The 27,552-nt window shown below is 47.5% G+C and overlaps 1 protein-coding gene across 2 annotated transcripts in view; it reads right to left on the bottom strand.

Moving 5' to 3' along the window:
- WNT8B (Wnt family member 8B) overlaps nt 1-27,552 on the bottom strand; it is a 154,805-nt gene that overhangs the window by 67,295 nt on the left and 59,958 nt on the right. For both annotated transcript variants that reach the window (XM_073685742.1, XM_073685743.1), the window contains exon 2: nt 24,111-24,144. In XM_073685742.1, coding sequence (XP_073541843.1) covers nt 24,111-24,144 — 34 coding nt within the window. The remainder of the gene's footprint in view (nt 1-24,110; nt 24,145-27,552) is intronic.

Genomic DNA, 27,552 nt, shown 5'->3' with positions numbered 1-27,552 from the left:
AGAAAGATTATATATTTTACCTCTGGGGAGACGGGAGTTAGGTAACAAATCTATGGGACAATCATAATCTCTGTATAGGGGTAGTTTTTCAGATCCGGACACAGAAAATACGTCAGCAAAATTTCTGAATACATGAGGTAAACCACTTGATATAGCTTTAGACATATTCACAGAAAAGGACATACATTTCTGCTGACACTCATGGCTCCAGCGAACAATATCACCCTGGTGCCAGTCAATGACCGGGTTATATTTACGTAAGCAAGCCATGTCCAAGACAAAAGCCGTGGACAAGTTCTCAACAACAAAAAATTTGACAGATTCAAAATGTAACGTACCAAGAAGCAGGGACACCTCCTTAGTGACATACTTCATCATGCCATGGGTGAGAGGTGTATCATCAATAGCAGTGATTTTCATAGGAACACCTAATTTTAGTAAGGGTAAACCAAGATCCTTTGCAACCTTGGTATCAACGAAATTTGCTGCAGAACCACAATCAATAAAGGCCTGAAGCCGCACAGTCATGGCCGAAAGTGTTTGCCATAGCGTTTCATTTCATTCAAATGTCAAAGGATAGTTTGCGCTGACACTGATGCACCCAATCAAGTTCTTTGGAACTTGATTGGGGCTGCTTATCCACCATCGGAACTAACCTGCGTTACAACCTTTCATCGATTTTTCTCTGCCGTCCACGTCCAGGGAGATTAGCTACAGTGCCATGGGTTGTAAACATCTTGATTATGTTGCGCACAGGAACATCAAGATCTCTGGAGATGGACTTGTAACCTTGAGATTGAGATGGATGATATTTTTCAACAATTTTGGTTCTCAAGACAGTTCAATTCTCGTTTTTCTGTTCTCCATGCTTAGTGTGGCACACACAGACACACAATGCAAAGACTGAGTCTCCCCTTTTTATCTGGTTTCAGGCATGATTTTCATATTGTCCACACCTGCTACTTGCCATCGGTGAGTTTGAAAGGAGCACTACTGTACATGGTTGAAATAAAGTTGTTTACCCACAATTTTGCAAAGGTGCCAACAATTTTGTGGGGCCCATTTTGGGGCTTTGTGTAAATTATGTCCAATTTGTCTTTTTTCTTAGTTTTTTTTGTGTTGTTCCAATACACACAAAGGAAATAAACATGTGTATAACAAAACATATGTAATTGCAATAATATCCTGGGAAAAAAAAAACATTTTTTGGAACAATTTCAAGGGTGCCAACACTTTCGTCCATGACTGTATTCATCACCAGAATCATCATCACTGCATGAATACATCCCCAGAACCATCAGAAAATAATTATAATAATCTTTTTATATATATAGCGCCAACATATTCCGCAGCGCTTTACAATCTATATTCCCTATCAGCATGTCTTTGGAGTGTGGGAGGAAACCGGAGAACCTAAAGGAAACCCACGCAAACACGGGGAGAACATACAAACTCCTTGCAGATGTTTGCATCAGAACAACCATCACTACATGAATATGTCACCAGTACTGGAATACACCACCAGAACCACCATCAGTTTTGTGCACACTGTTTGTCGCATCACACAAAAAACTATCAAACGTATCTCTTTATCTATAATGAGGTCTGTTTATTTTCCATTAGGGTATCTGCCAAATGCTGAACACCTTAATTGAAACCAAACAGTCCCATTATAGTTAAGCTTTATTAGTTTCCATGACTATCCTTGGGTTTGATATTAAAAATATAGGATATCAGGGATGAATATCGCTATTTTTCCCCCATATTGTGTATATGGTCTGCAAAAATAACATTGAAATTGCACTCCCTGTTAAGTCACATCCCTAAAGTACACCACTTTTTTTTACTTTGCTGGCATTTTATGGTGAAAAACGTAACAATTCTAGTGGAATTGGTCATCAGAACTTGTTATCTAACTCATCGTGGGGGAGGAGGGAGGTGCATTGGGGGTCCTGTTACCTTAATTTCTGACCCAATCCTTTGTATTGGGGCGGGGGTGGCGCTGCCATTGGCTTCATCTGCCTAGGGCAGAAAAATACATTGTCCTGGCCCTGCTCCTATGTCACTGACTTGATTTATCATGAGCTCAGAGGACTGGTGGCCTGGCAGAAACACTCCCTGTTGTGCTACCTCAGGAAGGTTAATGTGTTACCTCAGGCAGGAAAATACGTTACTTCAGGCAGTGAATCCTGTTACCTCAGGAGGGAGTTATGTTACCTTGTTTTATCTGTATACTATATAATTGACTTGGCCTGGCTAGAAATTGTGGTATACGCCATCCATAAGGAAGGGAGCAGCTCTGCGTGGTCAGACACAGCCTTTACACATTCCATAGCATGGGCACATTTCTAAGATTGGTTGTGGGCATTACAGTGATTGGCTGGCCGCACAGCGTCACCTCGAGTATTTAAAACTGGGCGTCGCCATCTTGGACACAGTCGCTCCGGATCAGACAGTGTAGGGAGAGTGCTGCTGTGCTAGGAAGAGATTTATACTGCGAAATAGGTAATGTAGGGTCTCTAAAGCCTGCAAAATCAAACAAACAGTCCTTCGGAGGACTAATATCCATCCCAGTTATCAGGCAGGCAGGCTGTATAGGAGACGCAGTGGTTATACCAACAAACACTGCATTACAGTCCTGTGTTCTGCTGCTGCTCAAATTGCTAGACTTAGCCCCAGGTCTCAGGGGCCAGGAAAAATCCTTTGTTCTTTATCTAAATCCTCTTTTTTTTTTTTCCCTCAGTTTGACTGTACAAATACCCGTCTTATTAACCTTTTGGTATTCCCCCCCCCAAAAAAAAAATTGAGTGTGTCTGTGAGTGTTCAGACACAAATAGATCTGTTTAAAAGAGTCTGGTTTCGGCCAGATAACTAGAACTGTGGTTTTGCAGTTCCACGGTTCAAACCTCTGTATTATCCACTTTTTTGCCTTTTTTCCATGAAAAAAAACAGTTTAAGTGTCTCGCTGACTGTTCAGACACAAATATATCTATTTAAAAAAGTCTGGTATATGCCAGGAAATTAGAACTGTGGTTTTCCTCTTCCACGGTTGAAATCTGGGTGTTATCCACCTTTTTGCCTTTTTTCCATAAAAAAAAACAGATTGAGTGTCTCGCTGACTGTTCAGACACAAATATATCTGTTTAAAAGATTCTGGTGTAGGCCAGAGAACTAGAACTGTGGTTTTCCTCTTCCACAGTTCAAATCTGGGTGTAATCCACCTTTTTGCCTTTTTTACATTAAAAAAAAACAGAGTGTCTCGCTAACTGCTCAGACACAAATATATCTGTTTAAAAGATTCTGGTGTAGGCCAGAGAACTAGAACTGTGGTTTTCCTATTCCACGGTTCAAATCTGGGTGTAATCCACATTTTTGCCTTTTTTACATAAAAAAAACAGTTTGAGTGTCTTGCTGACTGTTCAGCCACAAATATATCTGTTTAAAAGATTCTGGTGTAAGCCAGAGAACTAGAACTGTGGTTATCCTCTTCCACTGTTCAAATCTGGGTGTAATCCACCTTTTTGCCTTTTTTGCATAAAAAAAAAACAGTTTGAGTGTCTCGCTGACTGTTCAGACACAAATATATCTGTTTAAAAGATTCTGGTGTAGGCCAGAGAACTAGAACTGTGGTTTTCCACTTCCACGGTTCAAATCTGGGTGTAATCCACCTTTTTGCCTTTTTTACATAAAAAAAACAGTTTGAGTGTCTCGCTGACTGTTCAGACACAAATATATCTGTTTAAAAGATTCTGGTGTAGGCCAGAGAGCTAGAACTGTGGTGATCCTCTTCCACTGTTCAAATCTGGGTGTAATCCACCTTTTTGCCTTTTTTACATAAAAAAAAACAGTTTAAGTGTCTCGCTGACTGTTCAGACACAAATATATCTGTTTAAAAGATTCTGGGGTAGGCTAGAGAACTAGAACTGTGGTTTTCCTCTTCCACAGTTCAAATCTGTGTGTAATCCACCTTTTTGCCTGTTTTCCATTAAAAAAAAACAGTTTGAGTGTCTTGCTAACTGTTCAGACACAAATATATCTGTTTAAAAGATTCTGGTGTAGGCCAGAGAACTAGAACTGTGGTTTTCCTCTTCCACGATTCAAATCTGGGTGTAATCCACCTTTTTGCCTTTTTTCCATAAAAAAAAACAGTTTGAGTGTCTCGCTGACTGTTCAGACACAAATATATCTGTTTAAAAGATTCTGGGGTAGGCTAGAGAACTAGAACTGTGGTTTTCCTTTTCCACGGTTCAAATCTGGGTGTAATCCACATTTTTGCCTTTTTTACATAAAAAAAACAGTTTGAGTGTCTCGCTGACTGCTCGGACACAAATATATCTGTTTAAAAGATTCTGGTGTAGGCCAGAGAACTAGAACTGTGGTTTTCCTCGTCCATGGTTCAAATCTGGGTGTAATCCACCTTTTTGCCTTTTTTACATAAAAAAACAGTTTGAGTGTCTCGCTGACTGTTCAGCCACAAATATATCTGTTTAAAAGATTCTGGTGTAAGCCAGATAACTAGAACTGTGGTTATCCTCTTCCACGGTTCAAATCTGGGTGTAATCCACCTCTTTGCCCTTTTTACATAAAAAAAAAACAGTTTAAGTGTCTCGCTGACTGTTCAGACACAAATATATCTGTTTAAAAGATTCTGGGGTAGGCCAGAGAACTAGAACTGTGGTTTTCCTCTTCCACAGTTCAAATCTGTGTGTAATCCACATTTTTGCCTGTTTTCCATTAAAAAAAAACAGTTTGAGTGTCTCGCTGACTGTTCAGACACAAATATATCTGTTTAAAAGATTCTGGTGTAGGCCAGAGAACTAGAACTGTGGTTTTCCACTTCCACGGTTCAAATCTGTGTGTAATCCACCTTTTTGCCTTTTTTACATAAAAAAAAAAACAGTTTGAGTGTCTCGCTGACTGTTCGGACACAAATATATCTGTTTAAAAGATTCTGGTGTAGGCCAGAGAACTAGAACTGTGGTTATCCTCTTCTATGATTCAAATCTGGTTGTAATCCACCTTTTTGCCTTTTTTACATAAAAAAAACAGTTTGAGTGTCTCGCTAACTGTTCAGACACAAATATATCTGTTTAAAAGATTCTGGTGTAGGCCAGAGAACTAGAACTGTGGTTTTCCTATTCCACGGTTCAAATCTGGGTGTAATCCACATTTTTGCCTTTTTTACATTAAAAAAAACAGTTTGAGTGTCTCGTTGACTGTTCGGACACAAATATATCTGTTTAAAAGATTCTGGTGTAGGCCAGAGAACTAGAACTGTGGTTATCCTCTTCCACGGTTCAAATCTGGGTGTTGTAACGGGGCCGGGTGGTAGAACCTCTGTGCCTTGGAACAAGGAGGGACCCCGAGGGGCAGGTGTTATACTGGGGACGCCCTTGTAATAGAGCAGGTGGCTCCCACGGGTCAGGTAGCTGGGACTGACCGAAGTAGCGGGTGGACACAACAGGTAGGTAGCAGTCTCTGGGTGAGTAGGCGGGTGGTCACGGGAAGTGACGGCTGAGCGGGTAAGAGTCTCTTGGCTGGCAGGCAGGCGGTCACGGCAAGTGACGGCTGAGCGGTTAAGAGTCTCTTGGCTGGCAGGCAGGCGGTCACGGCAAGTGACGGCTTACCGGGTAAGAGTCTCTTGGCTGGCAGGCAGGTGGTCACGGCAAGTGACGGCTGAGCGTGTAAGAGTCTCTTGGCTGGCAGGCAGGCGGTTACGGCAAGTGACGGCTGAGCGGGTAAGAGTCTCTTGGCTGGCAGGCAGGCGGTCACGGCAAGTGACGGCTGAGCGGGTGAGAGTCTCTTGTCTGGCAGGCAGGTGGTCACGGCAAGTGACGGCGGAGCCTCCAGGTAGGCTAGCAGGCGGGTAGCAGGTGAGCGCTCCCAGGTGAGCGGGCTAGCAGGTACGGCAGGTAGCAGGCAGGTAACTGGCAGGTTCTTGGTCCGCAGGTGGACTTGCCCATAGACAGACTGGCGGATGCAGGAGACAGACTGTCGGGCTGCAGAGAAGACGAGCAGGCAAACAGGACTTGTAGTCAGGCTGGCAACAGGACCTGAGGGCTGAAGCAGAGGTGAGTATGCTTTGCAACAACTTTGCTCGGGCACCTCCATTTTGGAGGAGGTGCCTTATATATGGGAAGTCCTCCGGCTATTGGCCGGGGACTCCTTAGGACGGCGCGCGCGGTCCCTTTAAGAGAGCCCTAAGCACAGTGCCCGGGAAGGAGCGCGCCAGCAGCAGCGAGGGAAGGAGCGCTGGAGGACGCTGTGCGCTGCACAGGAAGGTGAGAGGGACGGCTTCTCTGCCTAGCAGGAGGCAGAGACGCCGATGCAACAGTACCCCCCCCTTTAGGCCCCCCCTTTTTTAGGCCAGAGCGAAATCTCTCAAGGAGAAGAGGAGCGTTGATATTCTCCCTGGGCTCCCAAGTTCTTTCCTCAGGACCAAACCCCTTCCAATCCACCATAAAAAAGGTTCTCCCTCTTACCCTCTTGGTGGCCAGGATACTCTCCACTTCAAAGACGTCCTCAGCAGAAACCGGAGTAGGAGGAGTACCTGGATTGTCGGAAAAAGAGTTAAGGACAACTGGTTTGAGGAGGGATACGTGGAAGGAGTTGAGAATGCGTAGGGTGGCCGGGAGTTTTAATTTGTAGGCCACTGGGTTAATTTGCCTGAGGACTTCGAAGGGTCCGATGAATCGAGGGCCCAACTTGTAGGAGGGTACTTTGAGCCGCACATGTTTGGAAGAGAGCCAAACCTTGTCTCCCGGATGGAATTGAGGCGGATCCAGACGTCTTTTATCAGCATATCTCTTCATCCGCTCGGAGGACAGAAGAAGAGCGGACCTGGTACTCTCCCAAATAGTAGAAAATTCGCTGACAAGAGACTCCGCGGCAGGGTTGTCCACAGAAGCGGAGACAGGAACTGGAATCCGAGGATGTTGGCCACCGACTATAAAGAACGGGGATTTGGAAGAGGATTCGCTCTCATAGTTATTATAAGAGAATTCGGCCCATGGTAGGAGATCCACCCAATCCGAATGGTGGGCATTAACGAAGTGCCGGAGGTAGCTGGTCAGGATCTGATTGATCCGCTCCACTTGACCATTGGACTGTGGGTGGTAAGCGGAGGAGAAATCCAGGGTGACGTCTAGCAGCTTACATGTGGCTCTCCAGAAGCGTGAGGTGAACTGAACCCCACGATCCGACACGATGTGGAGGGGTAGGCCATGGAGACGGAAGATGTGGCGGATAAAGTCTTTAGCCAGCTCGGGTGCAGATGGGAGACCAGGCAGGGGAATGAAGTGGGCCATTTTAGAAAAGCGGTCAGCGACCACCCAAATGACTGTACAACCGGCAGAAACAGGAAGATCGGTGATAAAGTCCATAGCAATGTGCTGCCATGGAGCAGCAGGTACGGGAAGGGGCAGGAGATGTCCAGCTGGTAGATGTCTGGGAACTTTGTTACGGGCACAGGATGAACAGGCCGCGACGAAGTCTACAACGTCCTTACGCAGGGTAGGCCACCAGTAATGCCGGGTAATGAGCTGGAAGGTCTTCTTTTGGCCAGCATGGCCAGCTAGTTTAGAAGAATGTCCCCAGTGAAGAACCCTCTCCCGATCTGGTACCGCTACAAACGTCTTTCCGGGTGGAAGACGAGTCAGATCCAAGGGGGCCACATTCATCACCTTGGAGGAGTCAATGATGTGCGTAGGCTCCTCCTCTTGATCGGAGGACAGGAAGGACCGGGACAAGGCATCAGCTTTGACGTTCTTGTCCGCCGGGCGGAAATGAAGTATGAAGTCAAAGCGGGCAAAAAACAACGACCACCGGGCCTTGCGAGGATTAAGTCTCTAGGAATTTTGGAGACATGCCAGGTTTTTGTGATCCGTGTAGATGATCACCGGGTAAAGAGCCCCTTCAAGCAGATAGCGCCACTCCCCCAGTGCCAATTTGACGGCTAGCAATTCACGGTCTCCTATGGAGTAGTTGCGCTCAGACGAGGAGAAGATTTTGGAGAAGATGCCGCAGGTTACCATTCTCCCGGTAGAAGATTTTTGGGTGAGTACCGCTCCGGCTCCGGAGGAGGAGGCATCAACCTCCAGGTAGAATTGTTTATTGCAGTCCGGACGGTGCAGGATGGGGGCAGAGGCGAAGGCTCTCTTTAAGGAAAGGAAGGCCTCCTCGGCTTCAGGCGACCATACCTTGAGATTTGCCCCGTTACGGGTAAGCGCTGATATGGGAGCAGTCCGGGACGAGAAGTGTGGGCTGAAAAGACGATAGTAATTGGCGAAGCCCAGGAATCGCTGTATCGCCTTCATTCCCTCTGGATGGGGCCATTTTAGAATGGAAGAGAGCTTCTCGGGATCCATTTGCAGATGTGTCTGGGAGATAACATAGCCCAAGAATGGAAGGGAGGTCTGGTCGAAGAGGCACTTCTCGTATTTGGCATAGAGGTGGTTCTGCCGAAGCCTAAGCAGGACCTGACGAACATCCCTCCGGTGTGTGGGGAGATCCGGAGAGAAGACCAAGATATCGTCCAGGTATACCACTACGCAGGAGTATAGGAGGTCACGGAAGATGTCGTTGACCAGCTCTTGAAAGACAGCGGGGGCGTTACAGAGACCAAAGGGCATCACAAGGTATTCATAGTGACCGTCCCGGGTATTGAATGCAGTCTTCCACTCGTCTCCTTGACGGATACGGACCAAGTTATATGCTCCTCGTAGATCCAGCTTGGAGAAGATCCTGGCGCCCTTGAGACGGTCAAACAATTCGGAGATGAGCGGCAGGGGGTATTTGTTTTTTACAGTGATTAGATTGAGTCCTCTGTAGTCAATACAGGGACGTAGCGAGCAGTCTTTCTTTTTGACAAAGAAGAATCCGGCTCCAGCCGGGGAGGTAGATTTTCGGATAAATCCCCTAGCCAGATTCTCCTCAATGGATTCAGACATGGCCCGGGTTTCGGCCGCAGACAATGGGTAGATACGCCCACGGGGAGGAGTGGCGCCAGGTACCAGGTTGATCGGGCAGTCATATGGCCTATGGGGTGGCAACGTCTCTGCTTCCTTTTTACCGAAGACGTCCGCATAGGACCAGTATGGAGCCGGGAGACCGGGTAGATTAGCTGGCGTAGGCGGAGGGCGAGCTGGGCGGACCGGAACCAGGCAGGTCTTATGGCAGTCTGGACCCCACCGGAGTACTTTACCGGATCGCCAGTTCAATACGGGTTCATGTGTCTGGAGCCAAGGTAGACCTAGCAACAGGAAGTGAGAGAGTCCGGATAGCACATGGAAGGAGATCTTCTCAAAGTGCAGCATTCCCACCTGCAGAGTTAAGGGTTCAGTGACGAGCAGGATGGGCACTGGAAGTAGTCTACCATCCACGGAGGCAACTGACAAAGGTTCAGTGAGAGGCCTGGTGGGAATACGGTATCTCTCTACCAAGGACTGGGAGATGAGGTTCCCAGCAGCTCGAGTCCAGGTGGGCGATTTCAAAGTGCCGATCCTCTCCCCAGGAGAAAGAGACAGACAAAGTCAGGGAGGGAGAGGACTTACATTTCCCGGCCTCTCCGGGCAGGAACGGATCAGGTGCTCCTTGCTGCCACAATAGAAACAGCTCCCCTCGGCTCGGCGTGACTCCTGGCGGGATTTGACCAACTTGGTCTGGTCGACCTGCATGGGCTTGGGTGAGTGCCTGGGGAGTGACTGAAGAAGAGACAGGTCTCTGGAAGTTAGGAGCAAGGCGGGGAAACCTTCTCTCACGGGTGGTTTCCTTGGTACGTTCCTGGAACCGGATGTCAATCTGGGTAGCAAGTGACACCAGGTCATCCAGGGTGGTAGGGATGTCCCGACAGGCAAGTTCATCTTTAATCCGACCGGAAAGACCCTCCCAGAAGACGGACAGCAGGGCCGCGTTATCCCAGGCAAGCTCAGAAGCGAGGGTACGGAACCGTATGGCATATTGGCCAACGGTGAGACTCCCTTGGCGGAGATGTAGCAGAGAGGAGGCTGACGAGGTCTTTCGTCCCGGTTCATCAAAGACTTTCCGGAAAGCAGTGAGGAAAGCTGACAAGTTGGATACCAGGGGATCCCCTCTCTCCCACAGGGGATTTAGCCAAGCCAGTGCTTCCCCAGTGAGATGGGACACGATGAAGGCCACTTTGGCCCGGTCGGTGGTAAAGTGATGTGCCAAGAGTTCAAAGTGCAGGGTGCACTGGTTAATGAAGCCTCGAGCCAAGGCGGGATCTCCACCAAAACGAGGCGATGCAGAGAGCCGGGGACCTGGACCGGGTACCATGGCATTGATGGGCAGCGGCGCTGCCGGGGCGTGAGTTGTACGACTGGAGGCAGGTCCAGGTGGAGCAGTCAGTGTGTCCAGGCGGGAGTTGACATTACGCAGGTTGTTCAGGATGGATTCCTGTTGGGATCTCTGACAGGAGACTTCGTGGAACAGGTCAGAGAGCGAGGGAGCTTGGGTGCCACCGGGTTCCATGGCCCAAGCAAACTGTAACGGGGCCGGGTGGTGGAACCTCTGTGCCTTGGAACAAGGAGGGACCCCGAGGGGCAGGTGTTATACTGGGGACGCCCTTGTAATAGAGCAGGTGGCTCCCACGGGTCAGGTAGCTGGGACTGGCCGGAGTAGCGGGTGGACACAACAGGTAGGTAGCAGTCTCTGGGTGAGTAGGCGGGTGGTCACGGGAAGTGACGGCTGAGTGGGTAAGAGTCTCTTGGCTGGCAGGCAGGCGGTCACGGCAAGTGACGGCTGAGAGGGTAAGAGTCTCTTGGCTGGCAGGCGGTCACGGCAAGTGACGGCAGGGCGGGTAAGAGTCTCTTGGCTGGCAGGCAGGCGGTCACGGCAAGTGACGGCTGAGCGGGTAAGAGTCTCTTGGCTGGCAGGGAGGCGGTCACGGCAAGTGACGGCTGAGCGGGTAAGAGTCTCTTAGCTGGCAGGCAGGTGGTCACGGCAAGTGACGGCGGAGCCTCCAGGTAGGCTAGCAGGCGGGTATCAGGTGAGCGCTCCCAGGTGAGCGGGCTAGCAGGTACGGCAGGTAGCAGGCAGGTAACTGGCAGGTGCTTCCTGGTCCGCAGGTGGACTTGCCCATAGACAGACAGGCGGATGCAGGAGACAGACTGTCGGGCTGAAGAGAAGACAAGCAGGCAAACAGGACTGGTAGTCAGGATGGCAACGGGACCTGAGGGCTGAAGCAGAGGTGAGTATGCTTTGCAACAACTTTGCTTGGGCACCTCCATTTTGGAGGAGGTGCCTTATATATGGGAAGTCCTCCGGCTATTGGCCGGGGACTCCTTAGGACGGCGCGCGCAGTCCCTTTAAGAGTGGGGGAGCACGCGCGTGCCCTAAGCACAGTGCCCGGGAAGGAGCGCGCGCCGGCAGCAGCGAGGGAAGGAGCGCTGGAGGACGCTGTGCGCTGCACAGGAAGGTGAGAGGGACGGCGTCTCTGCCTAGCAGGAGACAGAGACGCCGATGCAACAGGTGTAATCCACCTTTTTGCCTTTTTTGCATAAAAAAAAAACAGTTTGAGTGTCTCGCTGACTGTTCAGACACAAATATATCTGTTTAAAAGATTCTGGTGTAGGCCAGAGAACTAGAACTGAGGTTTTCCTCTTCCACGGTTCTAATCTCATTTTATTACCCTTTTGCCATTGATAGTGTGAGTGTAAGCTATGTTACTTAATTTACAGTGGGCAAGGCGCGTGGCAAGGGACGTGGAACTGGACGTTCTGGTGATGATGCATGCAGAGGACGGGGCCGTGGCCAAGGTAAAAATGTGCCACAACCAACAGCCACATCTTTTCGCTTCCAGTTCTTGACCGAATTACTAGGGAAGGACACAACAACACCACTGTTGCCAACTGATCAGTGTGAACAGGTTATTAATTGGATAGCAGATAATACTTCCAGTCACCTGGGCACCACCACCTCCGGTCTGTCTTCCACACGGTCAAGTCTTAGTAGCCGTGAGTCTCGACCGCATATTCCTCCTCACTCTGATGCTCCTTCCTCCCACCATGCCGAGTGTCGTCAGACAGCAACTGATCTCACAGTTGGACACTCTGAAGAGCTGTTCACTGGTCCATTTCCATATTTGGGCCCCTCTCCTGCTCCGCTTGAAGTGGTGGAAGAGGAGATCCCATGTAGCGATGGCCAAATATATGAACAGCCACGGCCACAGGAAGGCGACGCTGGCAATTTGTCACAAGAGGTGGACAATGACGAGATACAATTGCCACGAAGTGAGGAGGAGGACCGTGGTGCGGAAGTGGAAGAGGAGGAGGTGGTGGATGATCTAGTAACTGACCCAACGTGGCAGGAGGACATGCAGAGCGAGGCCAGCAGCACACAGGGGGAGGGAGGCAGAGTACCCCAACAGGCAGAAAGAAGCAGTGTGGTGGCCGCAGACAGAAGGCGGGCAACCGTTCCCCGTAACACCAACACAAGGGACGTTATCAGTACAACCAGTAGGTCTTCCAGAGTCTGGAATTTTTTTAAAGACTCTGCTGATAACCCCAAAAAGGCCATTTGTACCAACTGCCAGGCCAGCAACAGCAGGGGTGACAAAACTACCAGCCTGACCACCACCAGCATGATCAGGCACATGTCAGCAAAGCACCCGACTTTGTGGGGCGAACCCCAGGGTCCACGACCAGTGTCAGCGGGTGTCACCACTGCTTCTTCCGCTGTTGTGCATGTAAGAGAACCCCCTGTTGTGCGTGCAAGGCAATCCCCTGTCCATACTGCATGCAAAGATGCCCCCTCCTCTCAGTCTTCACTTGTTATGGCAGTTTCTCAAGAAACAGCATCAACGTCCACGTCCCACCGCAGCATTCAATTGTCCATATCCCAGACCTTTGAACGAAAGCGCAAATTCGCAGCCAACGCCCCACAGGCCACAGTCCTAAATTTGCACATTTCACGACAGCTAGCATTGGAAATGCCGCCTTTTAGGCTGGTGGAGACGGAATCCTTCCGCAACCTTATGGCGGTGGTCGGTACTCGGTCCCCAGCCAACACTATTTTGCCCGGTGCGCCATCCCCTCACTACACAAGCACATGTCCCAAAACATCTGCTGTGCCCTCAACAACACAGTTACTGGGAGAGTCCACCTGACAACGGACACGTGGCCAATTGCTTGTGGCCAGGGACGGTACATCTCCCTGACGGCACACTGGGTAAACATAGTGGAGGCCGGGACCCAGTCGGACCTTGGGACGGAACACATCCTCCCCACACCGAGGATTGCGGGCCCTATGTCAGTCAGAGTTGCCCCCACAGTGTACAGCTCCTGCATATCATCCTCCTCCTCCTCATGTTCAGCCTCCATCTCAGATATCACAACATCAGTTACAAGCTGGAAGCATTGCAGTACTGCCTCAGCCAAGCGGCAACAGGCTGTGCTGAATCTCATAAGCTTAGGTGATAAACCTCACACTGCTTGCGAGTTGTGGACAGCTGTGAAAGAGTAGGCAGATCTGTGGCTGAGACCGCTGAACCTACATCCAGGCATGGTCGTGTGTGACAATGGCTGTAACCTGGTGGCAGCTCTGAGGCGAGGCGAGATCACACAGGTACCATGCCTGGCTCATGTGCTTAACCTTGTGGTTCAGCAGTTTCTTAAATCGTACCCCGAGTTGCCAGATCTGCTCGTCAAAGTACTCCGCCTGTCAGCTCATTTTTGGAAGTCGGCTAGAGCTTCCGCCGCCCTTGCTGTGTTGCAGCAGCGTTTGCAGCTTCTGGCACACCGACTGGTGTGTGATGTCCCCACACGTTGGAACTCTACCCTCCACATGTTGCAAAGGATTTGTGAGCAGAAGAGAGCAGTTGTGGAGTACCAGCTCCAACAAGGCCGTCGATATTCAGGTCAGACTCCACACATAAGACCTCATGAGTGGACCTGGATGTCTGACATATGTACCATCCTGACAAACTTTGAGGAGTCCACCAAGATGGTGAGTGGCGATGACGCCATCATTAGCGTCAGCATCCCACTTGTTTGTCTTTTGCAACGCTCTCTGCAGAGAATTAAAGAGGAGGCATTGCAGCCAGAGTATGATGAGATGGATCAAGAAGCCGTAGCGGGCGATTACACACAGCCCAGCTTCATCTCATCCCAACGTGCATAGGGGGACAATGAGGGAGAGGAGGAGGAAGAGGAGGAAGAACAGGAGCTGTTATCATGCGCTGTAGACGGTAGTACCTGTACAACTGTCATACCATCTGTTCAGCGTGGGTGGCCTGAGTACAGGGGGGAGGAGGAGGAGGAGAGCATGGTCAGTCGTCATCTTGGTGAGGACACAGAAGTCTTGCCCATTACCAGTCTGGCACGCATGGCTGACTTTATGTTACACTGCTTTAACCGTGACCCTCGCGTTGTCAAAATGTTGGGTGACATCATTACTGGTTGGTGACACTTTTAGACCCCCGCTACAAGGAAAACTTTCACTCTCTTATTCCTGAGGTGGAGAGGTCTACAATAATGGGGCAGTACAAGAAGGCCCTTGCTGCAGAACTGTTAAAAAAATTCCCATCTGAACACGCTAGCGGCAGAGGTCACAATTCGTTGCCCAACCAAGGTGTACAGGTGAGAGAGACGGAACTGCAACCCAGCAGAGGCAGGGGAACACTGTCAACGTTCTGGGACAGTTTTCTGAGACCCACCCAGCTTACAGGCCCTGAGGTGTGGGGTACTCTCAGAAGGAGGTTTCAAAAGATGGTGAGGGAGTACCTTGCCGACCGTACCAGCGTCCTCCGTGATTCCTCTGTGCCTTTTAATTATTGGGTATCCAAGCTGGACATTTGGAATGAACTCGCTCTGTACGCCTTGGAGGTCCTGGCCTGCCCTGCCGCTAGTGTGTTATTGGAGCGTGTTTTTAGTGCCGCTGGGGGAATTATAACTGATAAGCGAACTCGCCTGTCAACTGACAATGCAGACAAGCTGACCCTTATCAAAATGAACAAGGGCTGGATTGTCCAGCCAGACTTCTCATCACCACCAAATGACAGCAGAGTAACATAAAGTCAAATCCACTGTGTTATTTCGGGAGGTGTATTCCCATGCACCGCTTCACACCCATACATGGGTATACGCTTCCTCATTTCGGCTGTTTTTTGCTCTTCTCCTTATCCTCAGCCTCCACCACCACTATACCACCAGGGTGACCATGGTCCGTGTTGCCAGCATTGCAAGTTCCTCCGTCCTAATTTTTGGCTGCTTTTACTTGGAAGGCATAGGCAAAGACTATGGGAGACCCACTCTCCAATAATGGGAATAATGTTTTTAATATACTGTACTGCATGGCTCTTGTAAGGGGCATTGCAAGTTCATCCGTCCTAATTTTTGGCAGCTTTTGCTAGGAAGGCATAGGCAAAGACCCACTCCCCAATAATGGGAATAATGTTTTAAATATGCTGTACTGCATGGCTCTTGTAAGGGGCATTGCAAGTTCCTCCGTCCTAATTTTTGGCAGCTTTTGCTTGGAAGGCATAGGCAAAGACTATGGGAGACCCACTCCCCAATAATGGGAATAATGTTTTTAATATGCTGTACTGCATGGCTCTTGTAAGGGGCATTAAAATTGTCTAGCTAATCTACTGTGACTTCCACATCTCTACCAAGGGTCATTGATATTGTCTTTTTATTCCACTGGGACTTCCACGTCTCTTCCAAGGGGCATTGATAGTGTCTTTTTTATTCCACTGTGACCTCCACGTCTCTTCCAAGGGGCATTAAAATCGTCTTGTTATGCTACTGTGACCTCCACGTCTTTTCCAAGGGTCATTGATATTGTCTTTTTATTCCACTGGGACCTCCACCACTCTTCCAAGGGGCATTGATATTGTCTTTTTATTCCACTGGGACGTCCACCACTCTTCCAAGGGGCATTGATATTGTCTTTTTATTCCACTGGGACCTCCACGTCTCTTCCCAGGGGCATTAAAACCGTCTTGTTAAACCACTCTGAACTCCACGTCTCTTCCAAGGGGCATTAAAACCGTCTAGTTAAGCTACTGTGACCTCCACGTCTCTTCCAAGGGGCATTAAAACTGTCTTGTTAAACCACTCTGAACTCCACGCCTCGTCCAAGGGGCATTAAAATCGTCTTGTTAAGCTACTGTGACCTCCACGTCTCTTCCAAGGGTCATTGATATTGTCTTTTTATTCCACTGGGACCTCCACCACTCTTCCAAGGGGCATTGATATTGTCTTTTTATTCCACTGTGACCTTCACCACTCTTCCAAGGGGCACTGATATTGTCTTTTTATTCCACTGTGACCTCCACGTTTCTTCCAAGGGGCATTAAAACGGTCTTGTTAAGCTACTGTGACCTCCACCACTCTTCCAAGGGGCATTAAAACCGTCTTGTTGAATCACTCTGAACTCCACGTCTCTACCAAGGGGCATTAAAATTGTCTTGTTATGCTACTGTGACCTCCACGTGTCTTCCATGGGTCATTGATATTGTCTTTTTATTCCACTGGGACCTCCACCACTCTTCCAAGGGGCATTGATATTGTCTTTTTATTCCACTGGGACCTCCACGTCTCTTCCAAGGGGCATTAAAACCCTCTTGTTAAACCACTCTGAACTCCACGTCTCTTCCAAGGGGCATTAAAACCGTCCAGTTAAGCTACTGTGACCTCCACGTCTCTTCCAAGTGGCATTAAAACTGTCTTGTTAAACCACTCTGAACTCCACGCCTCGTCCAAGGGGCATTAAAATCGTCTTGTTAAGCTACTGTGACCTCCACGTCTCTTCCAAGGGTCATTGATATTGTCTTTTTATTCCACTGGGACCTCCACCACTCTTGCAAGGGGCATTGATATTGTCTTTTTATTCCACTGTGACCTTCACCACTCTTCCAAGGGGCACTGATATTGTCTTTTTATTCCACTGTGACCTCCACGTTTCTTCCAAGGGGCATTAAAACGGTCTTGTTAAGCTACTGTGACCTCCACCACTCTTCCAAGGGGCATTAAAACCGTCTTGTTAAATCACTCTGAACTCCACGTCTCTACCAAGGGGCATTAAAATTGTCTTGTTATGCTACTGTGACCTCCACGTGTCTTCCAAGGGTCATTGATATTGTCTTTTTATTCCACTGGGACCTCCACCACTCTTCCAAGGGGCATTGATATTGTCTTTTTATTCCACTGGGACCTCCAAGTCTCTTCCAAGGGGCATTAAAACCCTCTTGTTAAACCACTCTGAACTCCACGTCTCTTCCAAGGGGCATTAAAACCGTCCAGTTAAGCTACTGTGACCTCCACGTCTCTTCCAAGGGGCATTAAAACTGTCTTGTTAAACCACTCTGAACTCCACGTCTCTTCCAAGGGGCATTAAAATCGTCTTGTTAAGCTACTGTGACCTTCATGTCTCTTCCAAGGGTCATTGATATTGTCTTTTTATTCCACTGGGACCTCCACCTCTCTTCCAAGGGGCATTGATATTGTCTTTTTATTCCACTGCGACCTCCACCACTCTTCCAAGGGGCATTGATATTATCTTTAAATTCCACTGCGACCTCCACCACTCTTCCAAGGGGCATTGAAATTGTCTTTTTATTCCACTGGGACCTCCACCACTCTTCCAAGGGGCATTGATATTGTCTTTTTATTCCACTGGGACCTCCACCACTCTTCCAAGGATCATTGATATTGTCTTTTTATTCCACTGCGACCTCCACCACTCTTCCAAGGGTCATTGATATTGTCTTTTTATTCCACTGTAACCTCCACCACTCTTCCAAGTGGCATTGATAATGTCATTTTATTCCACTGGGACCTCCACGACTCTTCCAAGGGGCATTGATATTGTCTTTTTATTCCACTGGGACCTCCACGTCTCTTCCAAGGGGCATTAAAACCGTCTTGTTAAACCACTCTGAACTCCATGTCTCTTCCAAGGGGCATTAAAACCGCCTTGTTAAGCTACAGTGACCTCCACGTCTTTTCCAAGGGGCATTAACACTGTCTTGTTAAACCACTCTGAACTCCACGTCTCTTCCAAGGGACATTAAAATCGTCTTGTTAAGCTACTGTGACCTCCACGTCTCTTCCAAGGGTCATTGATATTGTCTTTTTATTCCACTGGGACCTCCACCACTCTTCCAAGGGGCATTGATATTGTCTTTTTATTCAACTGCGGCCTCCACCACTCTTCCAAGGGGCATTGATATTGTCTTTTTATTCCACTGTAACCTCCACCACTCTTCCAAGGGGCATTGATATTGTCTTTTTATTCCAAAGGGACCTCCACCACTCTTCCAAGGGGCATTTATATTGTCTTTTTATTCCACTGGGACTTCCACGTCTCTTCCAAGGGGCATTAAAACCATCTTGTTAAACCACTCTGAACTCCACGACTCTTCCAAGGGGCATTAAAATCGTCTTGTTAAGCTACTGTGACCTCCACGTCTCTTCCAAGGGGCATTAAAACCGTCTTGTTAAACCACTCTGAACTCCACAGTTCTTCCAAGGGCATTGAAATGTTGTTTTTAATTACCTCTAACCTCCACGACTCTTCCAACGGGCATTGCATTTCCTCCTAATTTTAGTCAGCTTTCAATGCATAGGAGAACACTAAGGGAGACCCACTCCCCAATAATGGGTAGAAGGTTTTTAGTACGCTGTAATCCACGTCTGTTTCAAGGGGCATTGCAGTTCCTCATAATTTTTAGAAAGCCTTCCATTCACTGCTTAGGCCAACAGTGTACAGGAGACCCAGTTGCTATAAATGGAAAAAACGGTTTAGTTAAGGCCCTCTGACCTCCATGTCACTTCCAAGGGGCATTGGAGTGCCTCGAAATTTTTGGTAGGCATTGCACTCACTGTATGCCCTATAACTGTGTAACCGAACCGCTCCTTTTGGTACAGAAACATATCCTACAAGACATGTGTGGTTGACTGGCCTGATATTGATATGAATGGTCCCTGTTCCTCCTGCTCTTTCTCCTTTGCCACCACCTCATCCATCATTCATCACCTGAATCTTTGTTTTAACGGGAGTCATAGAACTGGGATAGTAGCAGGAAAACATCCAGCAATCCTCGGAGGAGGTAGGATTTGCGCCAAAACGCTGACCACCTCAGGCTTAGCCGCTACTACATACATGCGCTTGCATTCCAAGGAATAGAAAGCTAAGGAGATGCATGGCCTCATGATCATGAATAATTTACTCATTGTGTAGGAGGCCGACCACTGCTGCTGTCTACCTTCTGAACTTTTTGTTGAAGCCTGATTGACCCAGGACCCGCAATCCTCTATGTCTGGAGGACGTGTTGCATCCCAGTGTCCAACTGTGTCCCGGCTTCCACAATATTAACCCAGTGTGAAGGCGTCTGTGAGATGGGCCATCCCTGGCCACATTCACTTGTCCACGTGTTTGTGGTTAGGCTGTCCTTCCCACTAAATGCACTGGGGAGGGCACTGGTATTGTTTTGTTATGCGCGCATGTGTATAAGGTGCACCGGGACAAATAGGGGCGCCTGGGGACCATTTAAGGACACCCGGCCGCGGGGCGGCGGGGGACCGAGTATGTACACCCGGCCGCCCCCTGGCGGCTAGGGACCAAGCGTGGACACCCGGCCACCGGGCGGCTGGGGACCAAGCTTGGACACCCGGCCACCGGGCGGCTGGGGACTGAGTATGGATACCAGGCCACCGACGCAGCCATGACGTGGTGGCCAGATTCCGCCTCCACATGCCTAAAAGGCCCAATTTCAAGTGCAAGCAAGCAGTATGGTATTGCAGCCTGGGGGTGGGTGGGTGGCAGGCTGCATACTTGCGCTTGCATTGCAAGGAATGGAGGAGGTACAATTAAACAGTGCCCTGGGACAAGGACTTGAACGTGGATAATTGCAAGTCTGCAACGACAGGTGCAGGGCGGGAAGCATCTTCGCATGTGCCATGAACAGGGGGTTGGCGTGTACACACTACAGCGGAATAGGCTGTCCTTCCCACTAAATGCACTGGGGAGGGCACAGGTAATGTTTTGGTATGTGCACTTGTGTATAAGGCGCACCGGGACAAATAGGGGCGGCTGGGGACCGAGTATGGACACCCGGCCTCCCCCTGGTGGCTGGGGACCGAGTGTGGACAACCGGCCGCCGGGCAGCTGGGGACTGAGTATGGATACCAGGCCGCCGATGCAGCCATGACATGGTGGCCGGCGCTGGCCCTGGCCACATTCACTTGTCCACGTGTTTGTGGTTAGGCTGTCCTTCCCACTAAATGCACTGGGGAGGGCACTGGTAATGTTTTGTTATGCGCGCATGTGTATAAGGTGCACCGGGACAAATAGGGGCGCCTGGGGACCGTTTAAGGACACCCGGCCGCGGGGCGGCGGGGGACCGAGTATGGACACCCGGCCGCCCCCTGGCGGCTAGGGACCAAGCGTGGACACCCGGCCACCGGGCGGCTGGGGACCAAGCTTGGACACCCGGCCACCGGGCGGCTGGGGACTGAGTATGGATACCAGGCCGCCGACGCAGCCATGACGTGGTGGCCAGATTCCGCCTCCACATGCCTAAAAGGCCCAATTTCAAGTGCAAGCAAGCAGTATGGTATTGCAGCCTGGGGGTGGGTGGGTGGCAGGCTGCATACTTGCGCTTGCATTGCAAGGAATGGAGGAGGTACAATTGAACAGTGCCCTGGGACAAGGACTTGAACGTGGATAATTGCAAGTCTGCAACGACAGGTGCAGGGCGGGAAGCATCTTCGCATGTGCCATGAACAGGGGGTTGGCGTGTACACACTACAGCGGAATAGGCTGTCCTTCCCACTAAATGCACTGGGGAGGGCACAGGTAATGTTTTGGTATGTGCACTTGTGTATAAGGCGCACCGGGACAAATAGGGGCGGCTGGGGACCGAGTATGGACACCCGGCCTCCCCCTGGTGGCTGGGGACCGAGTGTGGATACCCGGTCGCCGGGCAGCTGGGGACTGAGTATGGATACCAGGCCGCCGATGCAGCCATGACATGGTGGCCGGCGTCTGCCTCCACAAGCCTAAAAGGCCTCATTTCAAGTGCAAGCAAGCTAGCAGTATGGTATTGCAGCCTGGGGGTGGGTGGGTGGCAGGCTGCCACTTACGCTTGCATTCCAAGAAAACAAAGCAGATGCTAACTTCTATCATCATCATCATGCTCCTCACCTTGGCACTCTCAACTCCCCTGATGGAGAAGCCAGGGCCCACCGGAGGAGTCTGGTTGTCTGGTGGGCTCATCCAATGCTTTCCTAAAGCAGGCCAGGCTAAGAAAAGTGTGGGGAAGGTTACCGGGACAAATAGTGGTGGCTGGGGACTGAGTATGGAGACCTCGCTGCCGAAGCAGCCATGAGGTAGTGGCCAGCTTGGGCCTCCTCCAAACTAAAAGGCCCCATTTCAAGTGCAAGCTAGCAGTATAGTATTGCAGCCTGCGGTTGGGTGGGTGGTTGGCTGCATATTTGCACTTGCATTGCAAGGAATGGGGGAGGTACAATTGAACACTGCCCTGGGACAAGGACTTGCACGGGGATAGTTGCAAGTCTGCATCTTCTGATGCGGCAAGGATCACTTCTGATGGGCACACTTTTAGGCAGTGACCTGGGTGTCAGAGATTCTTCCAGGGGTCTTCCCCATGCTGTTCCCATGTCTTTTCAGCACTGTATGCTTGTGTCACACAGCACGTGGCCAGATAAGGTTGTAAAATGTTAAAATGACATTTCCCGGTGAATGCATTTGTCACGGTTGAAAGCAATACAAAAGTGCAAAAACGCATAAAAAATGCTACTTGTGAACATAGCCCAAGGTGTGGAGAAGTATTTTTGTTTTTGGTTATTTATTTTACCTTATACACAAGTCTTTACCCTGGAAAGGATGTTCCTTAGCATATGTCACAGGAAAACAGTTTCAGTTTCGTTTTTGAATGTTTTATTGTGAGTCCGTAAAAGTGGCTTAATACCTCTGACCACGTTGTTGACAGCAGTAACCTGGGGGTCAGAAATGCTTCCCGTGCTGTCCCCATGTCATTTGAGCACTGTCACTATCGTTTTGGGCACTTTTTAGGCTTTCTACAGACTGCCGAGGGTGCCGCCGCAAAAATGCTCGGGTCTCCCATAGACTAACATGGGGCTCGTTGCTCGGGTCGAGCACCCGAGTATCACAGTGAACTCGGCCCGAGCTTCGAGCACCCGAGCATTTTAGTGCTCGCTCAACACTATTTTTGACACATCCAATTTTGGAACTTATTATTATTCCAAGATCTATTGATTATAATGTACTTTGTTCATGGGAGAACACTTTTAATATATATGACTTGGGCAGCATTCTTATTATTGTAGCTTTTTCCAGAGATAAAGTGTATCAAGAAGTAATGTTTTATGCACTGCGCTTCAGGTTAAGGACAGTTTTGTATATAAATAGGAACCGTACTAAAATGTCCTAAAACAAAATCCTGACACTGTCAAAAATAATTCCTGTTTTAACTGCTTTACGACTTTTGGTGTAGTTGTACGTCAAAAGTCGTGTCCCTGACTTTGATGTGGGCTCACACGCCAAGCCCACATCTTTCCCAGCACATGTCAATTTCTGACAGCGGCATTTACCACGCGTTGACAGAGAGTGCGTCGTTCCACACTACCACCAGCACGCCCTTGATGTCGTCGCGGGGCGCCAATGGGTTGTGATGAAAAAAATAAAAAAGTCACAAAATTTCTAATTTTTTGCCCTATTAAAAATAAAACAATTAAAAATAAGTAAAAAAATACACATACTTAGTATCGCTACGTTCGTACAAGTCCGATCTATCAAAATAGAAAGTCAATTAATCCTACTGGTAAATGGCGTAATGAAGAAAAAAGTGAAAACGCCAGAATTATGTTTTTTTGGCCGCTGCAACATTGCAATAAAATGCAATAAGATGTGATCAAAACGTCGTATCTAACCCAATATGGTATCAGTAAAAACGTCAGCTCAGGGTGCAAAAAATAAGCTCTCACTCAGCCCCATAACCTGAAAAATGAAAACATTACGGGTCTCGGAATTTGGAACCAAAAGCAATTATTTTTTTCTTACAAGTTTCCTAAATTTTTTTCACCACTTAAATAAACAAAATCTATACATATTTGATATGTGCATAGTTGTATTGGAGAATTATATTGCCAGGTCAGTTTTACCATATAGAGAACATGGTAAATAAAAAAACAAAAAACAATTGTGGAATTGTCCTTTTTTTTGCAATTTCAACATACTTGGAATTTTTCTCCTGCTTTGCAGTGCATCACATGATAACATGAATGATGTCATTCAAAAGTATAACTCATCCTGCAAAAAACAAGCCCTGACACGGCTATATTGATAGAAAAATAAAAAAGTTATGGTTCTTGGAAGGAGGGTTGAAAAAACCCCAAATGGAATATTGCCTGGGAGGTGAAGGGGTTAAAGGTGTTTTGCCATCGCAAAAAAATAAAAGCATATCTCTGGAATAGGCCATTACTTTCTGATTAATTGAGGTCCCATTGCTTGGATTCATCCTGAGAATGAGGGGACCTGAATAGGCCTTTACTGCAGATCCCTGAAAGGCAGTAGCTATGTAAAGCTTTGAAGAAGCAATAACACTAAATCCTTGCTGCGGGCCCCTTTATTCTCAGAATCACTGGGAAATATACTCCCGTAGATAAGAAAATTATGCCAAGTTCTAGTGATGTGCCATCATTTTGTATGATGACAAAATCCGAGTTAACCAAATTCACATTGCACAGCAAGATGTAGGAGAGAAGGGAAGGAATCTCCAAACCCTACCCATCTAAGAGATGTTTCCAAACTCCTAACTATAAGACCATGAATAGTAATCTAACTTGGTTTTATCCTACGAGTTATGTTAATATGTCAATGTAGACATACAGTATATGAATGTATAATTAGCAGAATTGCTGGTTATGCGTTTCCTTAAAAATGTATATTTTCTTAGCCTGTCAGCCATTACAGTAGACTCATATTCACACATGTACAAAAGTAGTTAATACAAAGCCATAATCTTTCTGCTGATTACAAATGAGATCTTGCACAGGCCAGAAATCATTTTACAAAGTCTACATGTTGATCAAAGGAATGTCTCTTACCTTGGGGCCGGTCATCAGAAAATTGTTCACTGACCTGTAAGAGTCAGAGCAAACCATTAATTGAAAGAAACAAACAAACCCCAACTTCATCATTCAGACCATGCCAGGAATCTTTCATTCACTTGTTTTGAGTAGATAGATGTCAAAAATTTGTGAATTTCATAATTTATTGTATCTTCATGTAGGTAGTGTTAGCTTTATTTTTTAGAACTCAGAGATGGAAATCTAACACTTAATTTCCTTTCAGATATTCAAAAAAATTAGATGGGATATACCGCTATTAAAACGTATCACCTATCCACCTTTTGAGCCCTCACTGATAATGACAATGGTTGAATGGAGAGGTGGTCACTCATGTGGCCTGTTGCTCCAAACATTGTCTATGAGATGGACTGCGGCTATTTTTGTCAATCCCTTTGGCAATAAATGCAGTGGTAGAACTCCCAGTGGTCATTAATCTATCACTTATCCTGTGCATAGATGAAAAGTTGTAATTGTCAAACAACCCCTATACTTCTCACTGTCTACATCAATCACTGGGGAAAACTACTATAGTCCAATCTATTTAGCTTGGAGAGAATAAATGCAATTGGATTTCTTTCACCCCAGACAAAGATTTAGTTTGTTGCCCCTGTCTTGTATTTAAATACTCTGGTATAAGGTACAGCGGCTTGTTGGCACCCCATTGCATCAGCAACTGTGGCACATACTCCATACCTCTGCCCAGAGGACTGTCATGTCAAGACCTGATACAAATGCAGCGAGTTGAGAAAAGCCTGATACTTATCACAGCCCCTGGATGTAAACAGGTATGTTGCAAAAATATTCTTAAAAATTGTGAGACATTGAAACAAAGTACTTTGGAAATTTATAATTCATTTCATTATACAATTATTACACTTTTTTTACAAGCTGGAAAACCTCTAAGTTGATATAAACTAGATGAAAGAAAAAAAAAAGGGCAAAAAGCGCACCTTGCGCAGATGAAACTAGAAAAACACAAATCTCAGTGGTGAATTTCCTCACCTGAATGACTACAACTCCAGGGACAACACTGAGAAAGGTATAGAGTGTTATCCAATGGCTACTGCTCCACCCACTGGATCCCGTCAAGAGATCCAGAAATTAAATCAGGAAGTGGGAAGAAACGGTGCGTCTGATTAGCACTGTGAAATGTAGGGAAAATACGATACTGCTAGGGTATTATTATAAAAATAAGACCTTTATTGAATGCTACGCATTTCAAAGCTGGTCTAGCTCCTTTATCAGGCAAGTATCTAGCGGTAATACCCTAGCGGTATTGTATTTTCCCTACCTTTTGGCAGCGCTAATCAGAGCCACCGTTTCTTCCCAATTCCTGATTTGATATAAACAAAGGAAATCTTTTGAAATTCAAATTAGTAGACTTCGATGAATTTTCCCCCAAAATTCGATTTGCGTTGAATGAAATCATGTGAATTTCAATACAGTAAAGCTTGTAATTGCTCGTAAAATACATGTAGTGGAATGGAGAGAGGGAGACAACCTTGCTGAACATAAGAGATTATATATTACAAGTGAGAGAGGAAGAGAGAGAGAGGACTCCACTGATCATAAGAGCTTACACTCTACATGAGAAAGAGGATACCACTGATCCTCAAAGTTTATACTTTACAGGCGAAAGAGAAGACCTCACTGGTCATAAGATCTTATACTCTACAGGAGAGAAAAGACCCCATTGATCATCAAAGCTAATACATTACAGGCAAGAGACAAGACCCCGCTAGTCATAAAAGTTTACACTCTACAGGAGAGAGGGACTTACCCACTGACTCTGGAGATGGAAAACAACTGCTGTTCAAAGTGTGCTACACTAGTAACTGCACATTTCCTATCTGGCAAAATAATAAAAGGTCTATTTAAAGCTACCAAGAAAATGTCATCTGACAAGGGTTACCCATATTTCTCCAATTTCCTATGGAACATTAAAATAGTAATCCAATTGATTGCTATGACCCACTTTTTGCTGAAACTAATTGTACAACCTATCCAGTTAGTCAGTAACAAGTATCACTTAGGCTGCGCTCCCACAATGCGGATTTAATGTGTTTCCCGGCGCTATTTCCGCCGCGAAAACGCATTAAAAAGTCTTGTTAAGTTGTCTGCCATGCTTCCCAATGATAATCCGCATGTGCTGTGCACATGCTGTGGAAATTTCCGCTGCGGATTATCATTGCGGAAAAATCCGCAGCACAACCATTAATTTTGCGGAATCGCGGCGAAATCGTCACCATTGACTTGCATTGGACCGCATAACATCCGCATGACTACAAGTACACATGCGGATATTATGCGATTCAATGCGCAGGTCGTACCCGGGTCTGGAGAAGAGGAGACTCTCCTCCAGACCCGGCTACCATAGTACCTGTAGTTAAAAAATAATTAAAATTTAAAAAAAAACAAATTACCTTCTGATGGCCCCCTGTCTGCTCCCGGCGGCGCTGCTAGCTCTTCGGCTGCTCGCGGTAGTGTAAAAGGACCTTCTATGACGTCATTTAGTCATGTGACAGGTCACGTGACTGCTGACGTCGACAATCGCGTGATCTGTCACATGACTAAATGACATCATGGAAGGTCCTTTTTAAAGCACCGCGAGCCACCGAAGACACCAGACGCACCGTACAGGAGACCGGGGGCCATCGGAAAGTGAGTATAATGTTTTTTACTATTGATGCTGCATTTGCAGTATCGTAACTTGGTCACACAACATAAATCCATGCTGGTTGCATGAATTTATATAGTGTGACCAAGTTGTCAAGCACTTTTCCAAGTGATGCTAAAATCGCTTTGAAAAGCGCTTGACAATCTGCATGCGAAATCGCATGTTAAAAATGCTTCACAAACGCTTCTACCTGGCAGGAAAAACGCATTTAAAATCCCAAACGCTCAGGAAAAATCCGCAGCATTTCTGCATCGTGGGCACTAGGCCTTTAAAGGGTTTCAAGAATTCAGATTGGTTACAGCTAGTGATGGGCGAGCACTAAAATGCTCGGGTGCTTGATGCTCGGGTATACAAGCCCAATGTAAGTCTATGGGAAACTTAAGCATTTTTCAGGCGGCTCCCCCCGGCGGTCTGCAGAGGGCCTAAAAATTGCCTAAATCAATGGGAATAGTGCTCAAATGACATGGGAACAGCATGGGGAAGACCCCTGGAAGCATTTCTGACTCCCAGGTCACTTCTGCAACAACATTGTCAGAGGTATTACGCCATTTTTACGGACTCACAAAAAAACATATAAAAAAATGAAACCAAAATGGATTTTCCTGGGAAATATGTTAGGGAACATCCTTTCCAGGGTAATGACTTGTATATAAAGCAAAATAAATAACCAAAAACAAAAATACTCCTCCACACCTTGGGCTATGTTCACACTTAGCGTTTTTGATGCGTTTTTGCACTTTT

This window comes from Phyllobates terribilis, unplaced genomic scaffold, assembly GCF_046119375.1.
Source record: "Phyllobates terribilis strain yellow unplaced genomic scaffold, ASM4611937v1 Scaffold_5__5_contigs__length_657084704, whole genome shotgun sequence".
Taxonomy (NCBI): domain Eukaryota; kingdom Metazoa; phylum Chordata; class Amphibia; order Anura; family Dendrobatidae; genus Phyllobates; species Phyllobates terribilis.
Note: the sequence above shows the minus strand (reverse complement) of the source record. Positions and strands in the feature narration are given on the sequence as shown.